The sequence below is a fragment of the Setaria viridis genome, chromosome 2 (assembly GCF_005286985.2).
Source record: "Setaria viridis chromosome 2, Setaria_viridis_v4.0, whole genome shotgun sequence".
Classification (NCBI taxonomy): Eukaryota; Viridiplantae; Streptophyta; class Magnoliopsida; order Poales; family Poaceae; genus Setaria; species Setaria viridis.
The window spans coordinates 34763797-34779635 of NC_048264.2; the positions used below are offsets into that span (position 1 = coordinate 34763797).

A 15839-nucleotide genomic window follows, 5' to 3' on the forward strand; every position below is an offset into this window, starting at 1 on the left:
ACCCTCTAAACTTGAAGTAGGGTCTTGTTTAGAGGGCCGTGTAATTGCTCTGAAAAGGAGAATGAACTAATACACACAAAATGAAAGTATACAGAACGATTGTATTGACATTAAACTAAAATATTTTTTTAAAAGAACCGGAAAAAAGCTGCTCACTATAGTGAAAATGGAGAAGTCGTCCAAAATAAATGGCGAATGGGCCTCCTCACTCCTCAGGGGTCCATTCCATCAGGCTCGGGAAGGATACGCGCGCTGGCAACCCACCAAACAAATCGGTAATGGGCCTCCGCACTCCTCAGGGTTTTGGCCATACGTGCGTTGAAGAGCGTCGAGCACCGGCAAGAGGATACGAATAAGATGTGAATCGGCAAGAGGATACGAATACGATTGTGAATCGATTAGTTTCTTTTCTTCTTGTTTAAGATGATCAAGGATATCCTTGTTTTGGAATAACCTACCAATCTGCACATTTTTGTATGTATAAAGTAAATAGCAATATTTGTAATGTTATAGTCCTCAAAGGCTCAACTATGAGAGATAACTTTGAATTTCATTTTGAATTAAGCTTTGAAGTTATTTTGGTTGGGGCACGCCAAGCTAAGCAATAGTGCAACGCTAAGACGACGCATGAGAACCCTAGTAGCAAGCTACCATTACAGGTCCTCCCCATAAAAAATAAATTTAATATCATTGTGGGCACATGTCCCACATGTCAGATATTAAACTGATAAGAACAGATACTACACTTGATCTTAGCCAAAAGGCCGAGAAAGGTATGAGTTTCCAGCTTGCCGTGGCCCTTATTTTATCTGCGCCGCGCAAGATTGGCTTCCTTCTCCTCACGATGTGGTACTAATCCTCTCCGACTAAGGTTAACGCAAACAGGAGGAGAGCCAAAGCAAAAGGACACCAGGCGGATTACATATCCTGTTAGGATTTGCAACCGGCCCATTAACATGTTCAGGGCCTTAAGCCCAGCTGAACGAATCGCACAGGCGCACAGACAGAGAGAGAGAGAGAGAGAGAGAGAGAGACATCGTGTGGCTTTCCTGCTGTCGAGTGACGAGCCCGTTGACATGTTAGGTGAAATTTTTGGGCCCACAATTATTTTCGTGCTCGTGGCAAGGAGGAAACTAACGGTCCGTCTTGTCCTCATCGTCCTTGTAACCTGCTGCCTGAGGCTAAGTGGCTGACTCAGACGTCGTGATCAGCTGCCGCGAGCCGTGACGATAACAAACCCACAACCCCTGCTGAAATTGCTCGGAATGCGTCAGACATGACCCAAACGATGGATGGCGAGTCCATCGCTGTCACCGCATAAACGATCGGTGTCAAGCCGCCATTCGTCCGCCTAACCCGCTCCTCCTGACCTCCTGTCCTGTCAGTGTCAGCCCCGCCATCGTCGCACTAGCAGCGAAGCCTCACTGCTCGCTCTGACCGATCAACCGAGCTACGTGCATGGAGTGCTGTGCTCGATCTCCTTCTCCCCCTGTCGCCGTTGACGCCGACAGCTCGCGTGACGAATTGGCCTGCGTCATCGCACGAGCACGCAGTGACCCCTATAAAAGCAGCCAACTACTCGTGCTGTCAAGCAGGACTTGCCCGACCGAACCCGCACGACCAAGAATCCAAGATCAATAATCCACATTAGCCACCAGACGGATCAGTTCACGGATAAGCAAGGCGCGCGCATCGCGGGCGTGGACGGATCGGAATGGGCTCCTGCGTCTCGTTCTCGCGCTCGGCGGCGGCGGCGTCAACAGCGGAGGAGCGGTCGACCCAGCGAGCGCCGGTGGCCACCGCCAAGGTCGTGAACCTGGACGGCTCCATGGCGCAGTTCGCGGGCCCTGTCACGGCGCGCGAGGCGATGCTGGCGCTTGGCGACGGCGGTGGGCGCCAGCGCGCGCCCTCGCCGCCGCGGTTCCTCTGCGGCTCCGACGAGCTCGGCTTCGACGCGCCCGCCCGCGCGCTGGCCGCGGACGAGGCGCTCCAGCCGGGGCAGCTCTACTTCGTGCTGCCCGCGCCGATGCTGCGCCGGCCGCTGTCCGGGAACGACATGGCCGCGCTCGCCGTCAGGGCCGCCACGGCGCTCGCGGCCGAGGCGGGCCTCGCCGCCGGTGGTGGAGTCATGTCGCCCCAGCGACGGCGAACGAAGCAGGGCGGGGCGGCCGGCAAGGGGCGGCGGCGGCGGCAGTCGACGGCGCGAGTGGCTCCGCTTCTAGTCGTCAGCGGCAACGGCAAGGACGGCCCGTCCGATGGTTCTTGGAACAACGACATGCGCGGCGGACTCGCAACGCGCGAGGCGGTAGTACACGACGGCGGCAGCCGTACGGTTGGGAAGGCGAGACGGGGAGCTGCTTACAGGAGCGGCGCTCGCCGTCGTCCCGGCGTGCAGAGGTTAAGCGCCATCGCCGAAGACAACGAGTGATCCGTCCATTGGCTATTCTGATTTGCTGCATTTGAAGTGTCGGTGCCAGTTAACCGATGGAACGAGTTTTTACTCGTCTCGCTCCCGCGTTCGAGGATCGGAGGAGAAGCGAACATGCATGTGTACAGACTACAGACTACAGACTACAGGGCTGCAGGCAGCTCCGATTTTTTCGTTTCGGTCATCGTGTGTGATGACAAAGTACACCGATGATGTTAATCTGGGTTATGGAAACGCGTCAATCGACAAAGTGAAATTTGCAATCGACCTCGTTGATGCAACGCAACATTTGCCGCGCTCGGTTGTGACTCCCCCATGCTACTTTGGCGCTTGTACGTGCTCACGTATGTACGCGTTGGGTTCTAGGGTGCATACTGACAGTCTCCTAGATGCGTCAATGGCAAGAGAGACGGAAGCAGCATGGAGGAATGATCACAATTGGAGCGGCTAATTACTTGTCATACACGCATGTGTCTAGTTGCCGGAAATTAGGACGATGCCGATTGTGAACTCAAGTTGATTGGGTTGATTCCAATTTGCTGTGCTTGGGTATCTTGCGCTATCCAAATTCGAAATTTTCTCTTGCTTCACCGTATTCTCCGCAATTAAGGCGGTTGGTAGATGGTGTGGCAAGGTGAAGGCACACAACCAATCTACTGGGTGGTGATAGCAGGATGGTGGTGTGGCTAGAGGTGCGCCAGGATTTGCTTCACGCACCATACGGATATCATAATTTTTTTTTCGGTTGTATCATTTGGAGTTTTACGTGGTGATGCCTTTGGGCGGGGAGTTTCCCTATTTCCCAGGTCCTATTTGGTTCTTTAGTTCATGGATTAAAGTGGGACTAAAGTTTTATTCCTACTTTAGAGCCTGTTTGGTTCCAAGCTTCTAAAATTTTAGCTTCTAAAAGCTCCTAAAAGACTGTTTGGTTCCACCTCCTAAAACTAACTAAAACTGACTAAAGGCAGTAAATGTTGTAGCAAAAGGACCATGATGCCCTCCCCTTGCCCCTGCTCCATAGGTACCTCCAGGCGCTGAATTCACCGATGTTGTGGGGGTCGGTGGCCTGGCCGTGCCGTGCCGCACGTGCTGCCTGGGCGGCGACGCCGCGCTCACGCTCGATGCACCGGCTTGAGGCTGTGACGCGCTGTCGGATGCGCCCCCTCCTCCGCCGCCAGCTTCTCCACCCTGGATCCGCTGCCCGATCCGCCGCTGCCGAGGGAGAGCGGGAGGAGCAAGCCACCATCCCCGCCACCGCCCGACGAGAAACCCATGCCCTGGAGCAGCATGTGGTGGCCCTACCTCAGATCGGCCAGCTGCTGTAGTGCCAGCTGCTGTACACCATCTGCTTTGCTGCCACCATGGACTCTGCGCCGCCAGGACCGCCGCTGATTTGGTGCTGCCGGAGCCGCGACGCCAGCAGCACGAACTCGTCGTACAACCCCCCGCTAAACTGCTGGTGCTGGTGTTGTTGCATCCCCTCGGCCTGCGCGTCGCCCTCCAGTGCCTTCTTCCCGACGGCGGTCGCCAACTCTGGACAGGACGACGGCGGCAGGCCTCCCAGCATCTGGTTGAGGAAGTCGTCGTGCACGCCGCCTGCGCTGTTGGCGGCCACGCGGAGGTCGTTGAGGGAGATCTGGCCGGCGGCGGCCATGGCCTGTATTTCCCGCGTCGTGCGGCTGCAGGCGGGCGGAATGGCGGCGAGTGGCTGGGCGAAGGAGGCAGGGTGGGAGAGAGAGGGGTGCAATAAATGAGGGGCAGTGGGAGTCCAAGATGGGCTTTAGGAGGTTTTAGGAGGGGGTGGAACTCCTAAAGGAATTGAAGCCTCCTAAAACTTTTTAGGAGCTTTTAGTCAATGTGTTTGGTTCTTTAGACACTTTTTAGTCACTTTTAGCTCCTAAAGATTTTAGGAGGTGGAACCAAACAGGGCCTTAGTCCATGGATTAAAGGGTGTTTGGTTCCATGGACTAAAATGGACTAAAGTCCATAAATGTTGATGAACAAAGACACTTTTATCCTTCTTCCCCTACTCGTGCTACCCCTGCACACCCCAGTCGCTCGATGCGTCCATCCTTCCCATCCTACTCGCCCCATTCCCCGAGCAGGCCCCCTGTGTAGTGTGCACTGCACAGCCCGCCGACCACTGGCCAACTCCGGCCGCTCAAGGCCACGCGCCAGACAAAATCCCAAACCGCTCGCCGCCCTGGCCGCGTTGACGAGGAGGAAGAGAAGAAATCCAAGGGCCGGTGCCACAGCGGCAGGGGCATGGCGGTGGGCCCCTGCGCGCGGGGTGGCAGCGGCGGCATCGGCATCCCGCACCTTCCTTCACCGAAACCTCCACGGAATCAAAGGTGTCAGCTGCATCGTCTGCGCCACCCTCACCTATGGCGGGTTCCTCCTCCTCCTCATCCTTCACCGCCACGACCTCGCCCATAGGGACATCCGCGGCCGGCTGCGCCTCGCCTTCCGCCTGCGGCCGCGGCCGCGGCGGCTCCTTCCCACCTTGCTCTTGCGACATCACTAGTCCCGGCGGTGGTTGGGGCGAGGAGGGAGACAGGAGGAGTGGGGGCACCGCGGCTGGCTCGTGCGGCGACGCGAGGGAGTGGGGGCGTTTGGGGTTTGCCGGCGGGGGTGGGAGGACTTGGGGTGGCAGACCGGTGGGGGAGGGCGCAACCGGCAGTGGTTGGGCGCGGCCGGCGTGGAGGATGGATCTAGTGGCGGCGGCGTTGGGCGAGTATGCCTCTGGCGGCGGGGGTGGGAACGATCGAGGGGAAGGTGCGAGGGCAGTGGGAGTCCAGAGTTAGGTTTAGGAGGTTTTATGAGAGGGTGGGAGGATTAAAGAGTTTTGGACCTCCTAAAATTTTTAGTCCCCTTTTAGTCATTTTGTTTGGCAAACTAGTCACCTTTTAGTGACCTTTTAGGCACTAAAATTTTAGGAGGTGGGAACCAGGACCTTAAGCTGCTTTCCCGACGACCTTGGGACATGGGCTCGTTCGTTTAAACAAACCTACATTGTGGGGCTTGGAAGATCACAAATAAAATGGCCGTTGAGAAGAAGTTCCCCTATAGCTTCATGAGGTTATCTTTACGGTATGAGTGGGCGCTGACATTGCTTGAGGAGAGAGACTAGAGCAGAATGGAAGGCGTGGCGGATCAAGTGACGATGTGCTTGTCTAACTTATCTTTGAGGACAACCTGCCTCAATACATCATGGTGCTTTGATGTAACATATATGATACTTGTTCTACTACTGTTCTTTGGTCCTTGTATTTGTAGCATGGTGATCCCAACTATGCACCCAACATTTTTTATGCGAGTGTACCCAACATATTTGCTTTCTAAAATGCGGAGAAAATTTTTTATAAGAAAAAATCTAGTGAATCATGATGGTTGAATCCGTCTGATTTTCATGATAATTTATTAAATTTACTTTTATTTTAGCTCATCTCGTAGAGGATTAATCAATTAGTACCAAAAGATAAGATATAGACGAGTGACAATTGACAATCTGAATAGTTGAAGCGGCTTACTCACTCCATCCAAAAAAAATTCAATTCTAATTTTGTTCTAAGCCAAATAATCTTAAGTTTGACCACGTTTATAAAAATATATAATGACTTATGATACAAAATAAGTATCAATAGATTGCTTATGAAATATATTTTCATAATATGCTGTTTGGTTATAAATTTGGTAAGCTTGAAAAAATTTGACTTAGAACAAAACTAAGAATTGGAATTTTTTTGATGGGGGGAGTAGTTGATACAACGTTGTGCCGTTACCTTCAGTTGACCTCTGCGCTTTTTTGGCCAAACCGCTCATGTCATGTGATTGTAATGTCGCAATTTTCCCACCTAATAATCTCCGAGCGAGCCCACGCTCGCAATCCTCTGACGCGAGCCGTGACGATGCGAAGCCGCCTTGGGACCACTCGCTGTCACTTGCCGAGTTGCGATGCCAGACCCCACCACTACCACAGCACAGGAGTGCAGGACCTTTCCCTTTCAGCGATGCTGCTTCCGATCACCTGCCACTTACGTGATTGCCAAGGACAAAGCAGATTGTACCACAAAAATACTCGAGAAGATTCATCGTTCCTGCACGTTTTGACCTCTCCAGCCAAAGCTGCAGTGCTCTTGTCAGTCGCCTCTCCTGTGGCCTCGCTCGTTGACATTGACAGGTGACGAATTCGCCTGCGTCATCCTCATCCAATCGAGCACGTTGTCGCTGTGCCTTTCAACCTGCGCCCCACTCCCCAAGCATCTCCCCTCTATAAAAGCAGCAGCCACGACTGAACCTACCGCTAACCATTTCCACCTGGATCATCCACGGAAACAGAGATCGCATCGCAAGAGAAGACGACGAAGACCAATGGGTTCGTGCGTCTCCCGCTCCGGGGCGGTGTCAGCGGGGGTGGCGGAGTCCGTCCACGCGCTCACGGCCAAGGTCGTGGGCCTCGACGGCTCCATGGCGCAGTTCGCGGCGCCCGTCACGGCGCACGAGGCCCTGGCCGCCACCGCCTCCGGCACAGCGTCAACGCCGCCACGCTTCCTCTGCTGCTCCGACGAGCTGGACTTCGACGCGCCCGCCCGCGCGCTCGGCGCGCGTGACGCGCTCCGGCCGGGCCAGCTCTACTTCGCGCTGCCGGCCTCCATGCTCCAACGGCCGCTGTCCGCCCAGGACATGGCCGCGCTCGCCGTCAAGGCCAGCGCGGCTCTGGGGACGGCGCCCGTCGTTGCCACCGCGGACGCCGGCGCCCCCGGCGTTCCGCCGTCGCTGGAGAGAAGCAAGCCCGGTGCGGCCACTGCCAGCAACAAGCGGCAGCAGCAGCGACGGCAGACTTCGGGACGACGAGTCGCGCCGCTCGTCGTCGTGAGCGCGCACGCGGACGAGGGTGACGCTGAGTGGAAGAGCGACCATGTGCACGGGCATGGCGGATACGGCGACGCGCGCAAGGCGGAGTCCGGCGACCGAACCGTGGGGAAGGCGAGGCAGGGAGTCGTCGGTCACAGAGGTGTCGCTCGCCGTCCTGCCGCCGTGCAGAGATTAAGCGCGATCGAGGAAGCAGCTAGCGAATGATCCGTTGATCGGTAGTAGTACTAGTCTGATCGTGGGTTAGCCAGTGAATAGTTCAGATGGTCCCACATTCCATTTGCGAGGAGACCTTGTGTACAGCAGCATGTACAGTACAATTTTGATTCTTTGTTACGTTATTATGTTCGTTTGGAGCTCTCCTGAATAAAATTTGTGATTGATCGATGAAAATTACGATTTTGAGTTTTTCCATTCTCTGTTTTTCTTTACAAATGATCCAACCAATTCAGTGTGTCATGGGCTCTGCTCTGTGAACCGGATTTGGACAGGCCCATAGGTTTCCCTTCCGAGAGATGTTGTTGGGCCGGAAAACATATCGATTGGCCCAACCCCGCCAAAATTCATATTTTCTAGGAAACCTCTGCGCCGGACCATCAACTATTTGCGAGATCAGTCGTCGACACTTCTTCACTCTCTCAACACACAGCTTTTCGTTCGTGGACACCCTGGGCATGCATGTGCGCGTAACTCGAGAACGCTGTAAATGGACTTTCATGAAAAGACACTAGGCAGGCCAGATTCGCAACGTTTTCAGCGCTAGCTTTCTTTCGCGACAGGTGGAAACATGTTTCCAGAAGTACGTGCAAGATTCCTTCCTTCCGCCACCAGCCGTGCGTAGCATATCTTCCACGCCGTCCGAGGAAAGCTCTCCCGGCGCCATCGATGGGCCGTAAAGCCGTAAAGATCGATGTGCCATGTGTGTGAACTGTTCTTGTGCTTTTGTTCTGATCATGTGCTCAATTGTCCTTGTGACAGTTGAGACGGCGTCGTCGATTACATTGCTAGCTGAATACTCCCGGCAAGTTCATGTCTCTGGGACCGACGCCAATCTCACCATTGCATCCCGATTGAGCTCGAGAGCATGATGCGCGCGTATGTAGGATCTAGAGCCAGACAACGGTCGATGGAAGCGAAGCGACGCACGTGTTCGTGCGACCCAACGCTTTCGATCGTAGGCTCACTCAGTCGTCTCTGCTCGTACCCAATGCTCCTACGTTTCAGGCTTTCATTTCCCTCCTGGCGTCCGCATTCGTTTCTCCGACGATCCACGAGCGAAGGTCGCCGCCGTACGTTGCTTAGGTGGCGCTATACTGAACACTGAAACTGAAGCGATCGTACAGATCGCCATTGATGCTGGACAAAGTTAATTAGCTTAGCTTAATTTAGAGGCAGCTGCAATCCCTTAAAATAAATGGACTAGTATTTCTAGCTTAATTAGCTTGCTAGGATGGCGTCAATGGGTAGGGATGAGATATGATCAAGTAGTATATCGGCTCTTCCAAGTCATTGAAGTCAACTCGCTTCTTCTGATTATTGTATCTTAGGTTGGGTGAAACATACGTACTCTGTAGGCTACATATAGACTGTTTCATGTATGGCTGAGATATGCAGAGCACGCACAAAAGCCACGATTACTCTGTTATTAATTACAATAGGATCAGTTGGGACAAAGTATGTAAACGTGTCCATGTGGTAAGGTTAGCCTGCCCTGCATACAAGGACACACCTGCTTAAGTAGCTATTGCATACTACATTAATCACTTGGATTTTGTTGGCTCAACGGTCGCAAAATGCAACCGAGATACTTCTACTACTAGTAGACAGCTGAACAACTAGCCAACGAACTGCATCTTCTTCCATGGATGGAGATGTCGAAGCTAAGAGCTAGATTAAACTGGCGGATTAGTTGTGACTTGTCCCCTTGATCTGTTCTTCTTTGGCAGTGACAGGGAGATCAAGAATATAAAGCTAGTAGGAGTATTACATTGCGATGTCGTCTTGGCGTGTTGCGAATTTAGCTGGGCTTCAGCACACCTTCTCTTTTGACGTGGTACACGCCTACTGCCCTACGGACGTCCTGATAGTACAGTATACTACCGATCGCTATTTCGCTACGATCACAACAGTTTACCGTCGCCGAATGGGGACCGAATAGTTGATGGGTGTACCTGCAATCATTTTAATTTGGTCGACGACGACAAAATGTGTGTATTGTCTTTCCCTCCTAACCGGAGACAGTGCCATTTGCTGCATTAATGCCGGGCATCGCCATTTTATTTTTCCAGACGAGTGAAAAATCGAAGGGTGGGTGGTTGCCATACCAAATTACTAATCCAGCTGCAAGCAAGTCGTCACTAGTTAAGCTTGGACCATACTCGCCAGGAAAGAAAAAAAAGACGGCTTGGACCACGTACAAACCAACAAGCCACACCTACGCTGAGATCACTCTACACGGATGCTTAGTGGTTAGTGCTCAGAGATACTACAAGAGCACACTACTGGAAAACACTAAGTATTCGTACAGAGAATCAGTACCAGTTGCATTTTGACCTGGTACTAATGTGAGCATTAGTACCGAATCTAACGGTTAGTCCCTGACGAGACCCCCGTGAACCCCTTTAGTACCGGGTGGAGGCTTCACCCGATACTAATTGGCAACCTTTAGTACCGGGTGAAGCTTCCACGTGGTACTAATTGGTGGGTGGGGATCCGAAATTTGGACTTCACTGCATTGAAGTCCACCGCACGCGTCTGCTCCTCACTGTCTTATCCGCTCGTGACTCTCCCTCTCTCTCCCGAACGGCCCTCCTCTCTCCCTTCTCCTCCTCGGCGGCTAGCAGTGCCCGGTCGCTTCTCTTCCTCCCAGATGCGCCCCTCCCCTCCACTCACGGCTGCCCCTCCCATCTTCCCTCCGCGCGCCCCTCACTGCGACGTCGGTGAGGAGCAACGGCGGGGCGAGGTGAGGCGATAGCATGGCGGTGGGGGAGCGCAGAGGTGGAGTGGCGGGCGACGGCGCGGGAAGCAGCAGCGGGTGATGGCGCGTGGAGCAGCGGGATCTGCAGCGTGGCGCGAATCTGCAGGTCGGTGCGGTGGGAGAGCGTGGAGGCGTGGCGGGGGCAGCGGGATCCAAGGGGTGGTGGCGCGGCAAGACGAGGTGCGTGGCCTCACCTCTCTCTCTGGGCAAGGGTGGCCGACGGCGCGAGGGGGCTAGCGGAGCACGTCGCGAGGGCGGCCGGCCGGCAGGGGGTCGCGGAGGAGGCGAGACGGCGGGGACGAGGGCTGGGACCAGGCTTGGCCAACGAGGAGAAAGGGTAGGCGGCCAGGCGCGGGGGACGGCAGGGGGTCGTGGGGGAGGCGAGGCGGTGGGGACGAGGGTCGGGACCAAGCTCGACCGACGAGGAGGAAGGGTGGCCGGTGGTGACGAGGAGGAAGGGCAGCCGGCGGTAATACGGGGGTGGTTGGGTGGGGTCCCCAAATTAGTACCGTTTGTTTATACAATCGGTAATAAAGGCCCCCCCCTTTAGTACCGGTTATTTGACCCGGTACTAAAGGGGGGTTTGGACCCGGTACTGAGGGCGCATTTCCCAGCAGTGGCATGAGGCCATGGGCTTGTTTCTTCCAACTAATCTGCATGCAGAACAAACCGGGCTTCTAACATGGTTTTCAGCCCCACGCCTTAGCTGTAGGAAAGGACGGATCAACGACGGCATGTTAATTGAAGGGTAGTTGGGGATAGAAGAGAGGAAGGAATTTGGGGCAGGAGGAAGTAGTGGACAGGAAGGACAGAGATGACACCATGAGGTCCGTTAGCTTGCTGAAGGAGTAGATTGTTCATACATGCCAAAGATGCTCTCCCCCTCTACCTTACCTCCATAAGTAAACATAGCTATTACACAGGCTAGGCCCTATTTCATGCATGCAAGCCCCAATAAGATTGTCTAGTCTTCTCCGGTCCAAAGTGAGTTGGGCTTCATGGGCCTGGAACTGGTTCTTATCCCATTTGCTGCCGTCGGCGCCTACCCACGATCTTGGCGTGATGATGCACTGCTGACATCCCTCCTTCCTTGAGATGCTGCTTGACCCCAAGCAGGCGCAAATGGAAAAAGCTGCTGCAAGGCAGTAGTATCCTCCCAAATTACCATTTCCATTGGCCAATTTGACCAATACTTGTTGCACCGGTTGAACACCCCGAGTAGTCAGGCGACGCTGCAGAATCAATTTAGGTACTCGAGGAATGTCCAAGTCAGAAGGAAAAGAAGGCAATACCTCGACGTCTTCAGTGACTGCAGCTTTCAATTGACTGATGTGAAACACAGGGTGAATATACAACGAATCAGGTAACAGCAGTGTGTAAGTCACTTTTCCCACCTTGGCCAAAATCTTGAATGGACCGAAGTATTTGAAAGCCAACTTCTGGTTTGCTTGTGGAGCCAATGAAGATTGCATATACGGTTGGAGTTGCAAGAAGATCAAATCGCTAATCTCAAACTTGCGTTCTGATCTGTTCTTATCTTCTTGACATTTCATTCTCATGCGAGATCGAGTGAGATGTTGCTTAAGCAGTGTGTTCATTGTCTCCCTATCCTGGAGCCATGTCGACAGTTCTGAAACTGCCGCATGTGTATCAGCTGAGATGCCAAAGTGCTTTGGAGCATAACCACACAGAGCCTCAAAAGGAGATCGACCTATTGCTAAATGATAACAGACATTGTACCAATACTCTGCTAGAGACAACCATTGCAACCACTTAGATGGACAAGTATTAACAAAGCATTGCAAAAATATCTTCATGGTTTGATTTAATCGTTCAGTCTGGTCGTCAGATTGTGGATGGTAAGATGAGCTCATCCTAAGGGAAACATTAGCCAGCCGAAATAATTCCTTCCACCAATTGCAAGTGAATATTCTATCTCGGTCAGTAACAATAGCCTTTGGCAACCCATGAAGCTTGTACACATTGCTCATGAACGACTTAGCAACAGTAGCAGTAGTGAAAGGATTATGAAGAGGGATAAAATGGTCATACTTGGTTAGATAATCCACTACCACCAATACACAATTTGCTAAACCAGAAGTAGGACGCCCCTCCACAAAATCTATAGAAATGATTTGCCAAGCTTCAGATGGCACCTCAAGTGGCTGTAACAATCCAGGCAACTTGCTTCTGTTTGGTTTGGCTTGTTGGAAGATTAAACAGTGTTTGGCAAAATGAGTGATAGCTGATTTCATTCCCTTCCACACAAACAACTTATTCATCCTCATGTGAGTAACAGGAATGCCTGAATGTCCTCCCACTGCACTATTATGATAGGCAAATAACAATTTCTTCTAAAGCTTAGGATCGAAACCAATTTAAATTCTTCCTTTATACTTGAGCAGGCCATTAACTAAACTGAAATTAGGAACAACATAAGAAGATATGCACAACTTGGCTATCATAGATAAGGCATGATCATCATTTTGATAACTTGCAATCACTTACTGAAGCCATTAGGGAGCCAATATAGACAGAGCAGCACAAGACATGTCATGAACTAATTTTCTTGACAACGCATCTGCAACTCTATTATCCACCCCTCTATTATCCACCCCTTACTTATAGACTACCATGTATTGTAGGTCCAACAGATTAGAGAATACCTTTTGCTGCCAATGAGTGTGTAGGCTCTGTTCAGTAAGTTGGGTGAGACTCATTTGATCTAGAAATGTAGTAAATTTAGTGTGTTGCAAGTAAGACCTCCACTGTTGCACTGCCATTAGAATGGCCAAATATTCCTTCTCATAAGTTGATAACCCTTGAGATTTTGGGACATAATGCCTTGCTGATGAAAGCCAAAGGGTGTCCATTTTGCATAAGAACAGCTCCTACCCCAGTGCCACTAGCATCAGTCTCAATAGAAAAAGGCTTTGAGAAGTTAGGAAGGACTGGGGCATTGCACAAAGCATGTTTCAAAGCTGCAAAAGATTTATCATGAACAGGGGTCCAAACAAATATGACATTCTTTTTGAGGAGATTTGTCAAAGACCTGCTAACAACTCCAGATGCTCTCACAAACTTCCTATAATAACCTGGGTAACCTGCTAAACCTAGGAAACTTCTGAATTCTTTGGCATTTGCATGAGTGGGCCAATGTGCAATTGCAGACACCTTGGTTGGATTAGTGCCTACACCCTTCTCACTAATTACATGACCCAAATAGTTGATTTGCATTTGAGCAAAGAAACATTTAGAGAGATTGATTTTCCACTTGTCCTTGAGTAGCAATTCAAAAACTAACCTTATATGCACCACATGTTCCTCATAAGTTCTACTGTTGATGAGGATATCGTCAAAGAAGACAAGCACAAACTTCCTCAAGTAAGGTGCTAAAGTAGAATTCATAATCTCTTGAAAAGTACCAGGAGCACCAGTTAGACCTAATGCCATTACTTTGAACTTATATTGATCACAATGGGTTTGGAATGCTGTTTTGTATTCTTCTCCAAGGTTGAGTCTGATCTGATGGAAACCAGCTCTTAGATCTAGACTAGAAAACCATGATGAGTTGGCTAATTCATCCAAAAATTCATCATGTATAGGCACATGATACTTGCCCTAAACAGTAATAGCATTAAGGTGTCGATAGTTAACACAGAATCTCCAGGTATTGTACTTGTTTTTAAGCAGCAACACAGATGAGGAAAAGGGACTAGAATTTTTCTGAATGAGGCCATTCTGAAGCATCTCCTTAATATGCTTCTCTATGTCATCTTTTGAAGCTGAAGCATATATGTAAGGACGAACTTGCACAGAAGTAGCTCCCTTAATCAATGGGATGGCATGATCACAAGATCTAGAAGGAAGCTCAAAAGCTACTTCAAACAATTCAGCAAACTCCTGGATCAGGTTTTGTATCTCTTCAGGGATAAACACCACAACATCAGACTCAGAAATGAACACCTCCACAACACAAACATGCACTGCAATACCCATTGGAGCTATACAAGAAGAGCCAGAAATAATAGCTGTGGAGTTCTGATAAGGTATAGCCAACCACTTTTGCTTCCAGTGAACTTTCATAGGATTGTGTTCCTCAAGCCAATCCAAGATAAATTCAAGACTTTCAGGTTAGAGGTGAACTCACAATTAGAGACGGACCAAATTGCCTTAGCAAGCTACTGAGAACACACCAGTTATACATCATTAGCCACCTGCACTGTTAAAGGTGAAGCAATGAAAGTTACCCAAACATAATAGCAGTAATGTTGGTACTAATGAAGGAGTGGGAACTGACAGAATCCACCAATATCCTCAAGCTCTGGTTCTGAATCCAACCAGACAAACACAAGGTTTTTGGGACGGCACACCAGATACAACTACCAATGATAAAGTTAAGAAAAGTTGTTCACTACTCTTTGGTTCATTGCACACGGACATAGCTTCTTCATCTAGCTGAAACAATTTAAAGATTTCGTGCATGGAGCTGGACTGATTCAGAGTATTTATGGTCCTTAGATCATTTCTCAGCACAGTACTAACATAAATAATTTTTTAGCTCGACGTAAGGATTTTAAAGAACGCCACTTATCTTGAGCCCACGATCTTGGCCTGATGACGCACTGTGACACGGCAGGCGAAAGATAAGTACTCCCAACTGTACCCGGCGTATAGGAAAAAGAGGGCGCTGGTCCAGTGGTCCCGCGATCCTATCCATGTCGGGACGGCTAGCTGCCGGGCCGCGGGCGCCATGAAATTTCCTCGGCCTCGCAAAGGTTCCGGGACCCGATTGATGATGACGGAGTGCAGGCCTGGGCGGGCGGCTGGGACGGATACCACATGGAGCGAGCAGCAGCCAGATGCTGTGTGCCTGTGTGTGACCTGCGGCCTGCGGGCACAATGAATGGGCGGATGGCTCTCCGATCCGGCCGGCAGAATGCACATCGATCGCCACCGACACACGGCCGCACGCACACGTGGACAGCCCGGCCCCTCCGCGTCTTCGCGCTCCAGGAGGCAGGAGCCACACGTGTCCGCCCAGCAACAGCACCGGCTCATCGCGGAGCGGCGCACCAAACCAAATCGTCTTGGCCGCTGGCTGGCCGATCTCCTTTCTGGCTGCTCACACGCGCCTCTTAATCATTCGTACTACCAGTCTGCAGGCTACAGTATGTGCTGCACCAGCAGCTGCCATGCAGCGCCGGGCCATGCCATCGCGCCGCGCACGCAACTCGGCGGCAGGTAGGTGGCCCGACGCCCCGACGGCCACCAACCTCCCTTGACGCCGACGTCGTCCAGGTCCAGGTGCGTGCACGCCGCGCCGACCGCTCGCCGCCTGCCCGGCCAGCCGCCCCGCCCCACTCCGACTCCGACACAGCGTACGTGAGCGTCGGCCGCCCGAAACCGCCACGAAACGAAACGAGCACGCGCGCGCCGCAACCCATCGCGAGAAAATCTCAGCCCCCCGCTGCAGATTTCCTTCCACACCCCACGGGCCACGGCGCGAGCGGGATGAGCCCGCGGAGGCGAGGCTCGGACCCCATCCCGCGCCACGCTTCT

General features: G+C 52.0%; 2 protein-coding genes and 1 non-coding gene across 3 annotated transcripts; 2 read left to right on the forward strand and 1 right to left on the reverse strand.

The window, feature by feature from the left end:
- Positions 1 to 582: 582 nt before the first annotated feature.
- LOC117846687 (U2 spliceosomal RNA) lies at positions 583 to 777 on the reverse strand. The gene has a single exon (XR_004638413.1). It is a non-coding gene; the product is annotated as a U2 spliceosomal RNA (small nuclear RNA).
- Positions 778 to 1441: 664 nt separating this feature from the next.
- Positions 1442 to 2691, forward strand: LOC117845642 (uncharacterized). Its single transcript, XM_034726704.2, has one exon. The coding sequence runs from the start codon at positions 1715 to 1717 to the stop codon at positions 2426 to 2428; it is 714 nt and encodes a 237-aa protein (XP_034582595.1). The 5' UTR covers positions 1442 to 1714; the 3' UTR covers positions 2429 to 2691.
- A 3993-nt stretch (positions 2692 to 6684) lies between these two features.
- On the forward strand, positions 6685 to 7696 carry LOC117845576 (uncharacterized). The gene has a single exon (XM_034726643.2). It carries the CDS (start codon positions 6800 to 6802, stop codon positions 7505 to 7507), a length of 708 nt encoding a protein of 235 aa, XP_034582534.1. The 5' UTR covers positions 6685 to 6799; the 3' UTR covers positions 7508 to 7696.
- The last annotated feature ends 8143 nt before the right edge of the window (positions 7697 to 15839 follow it).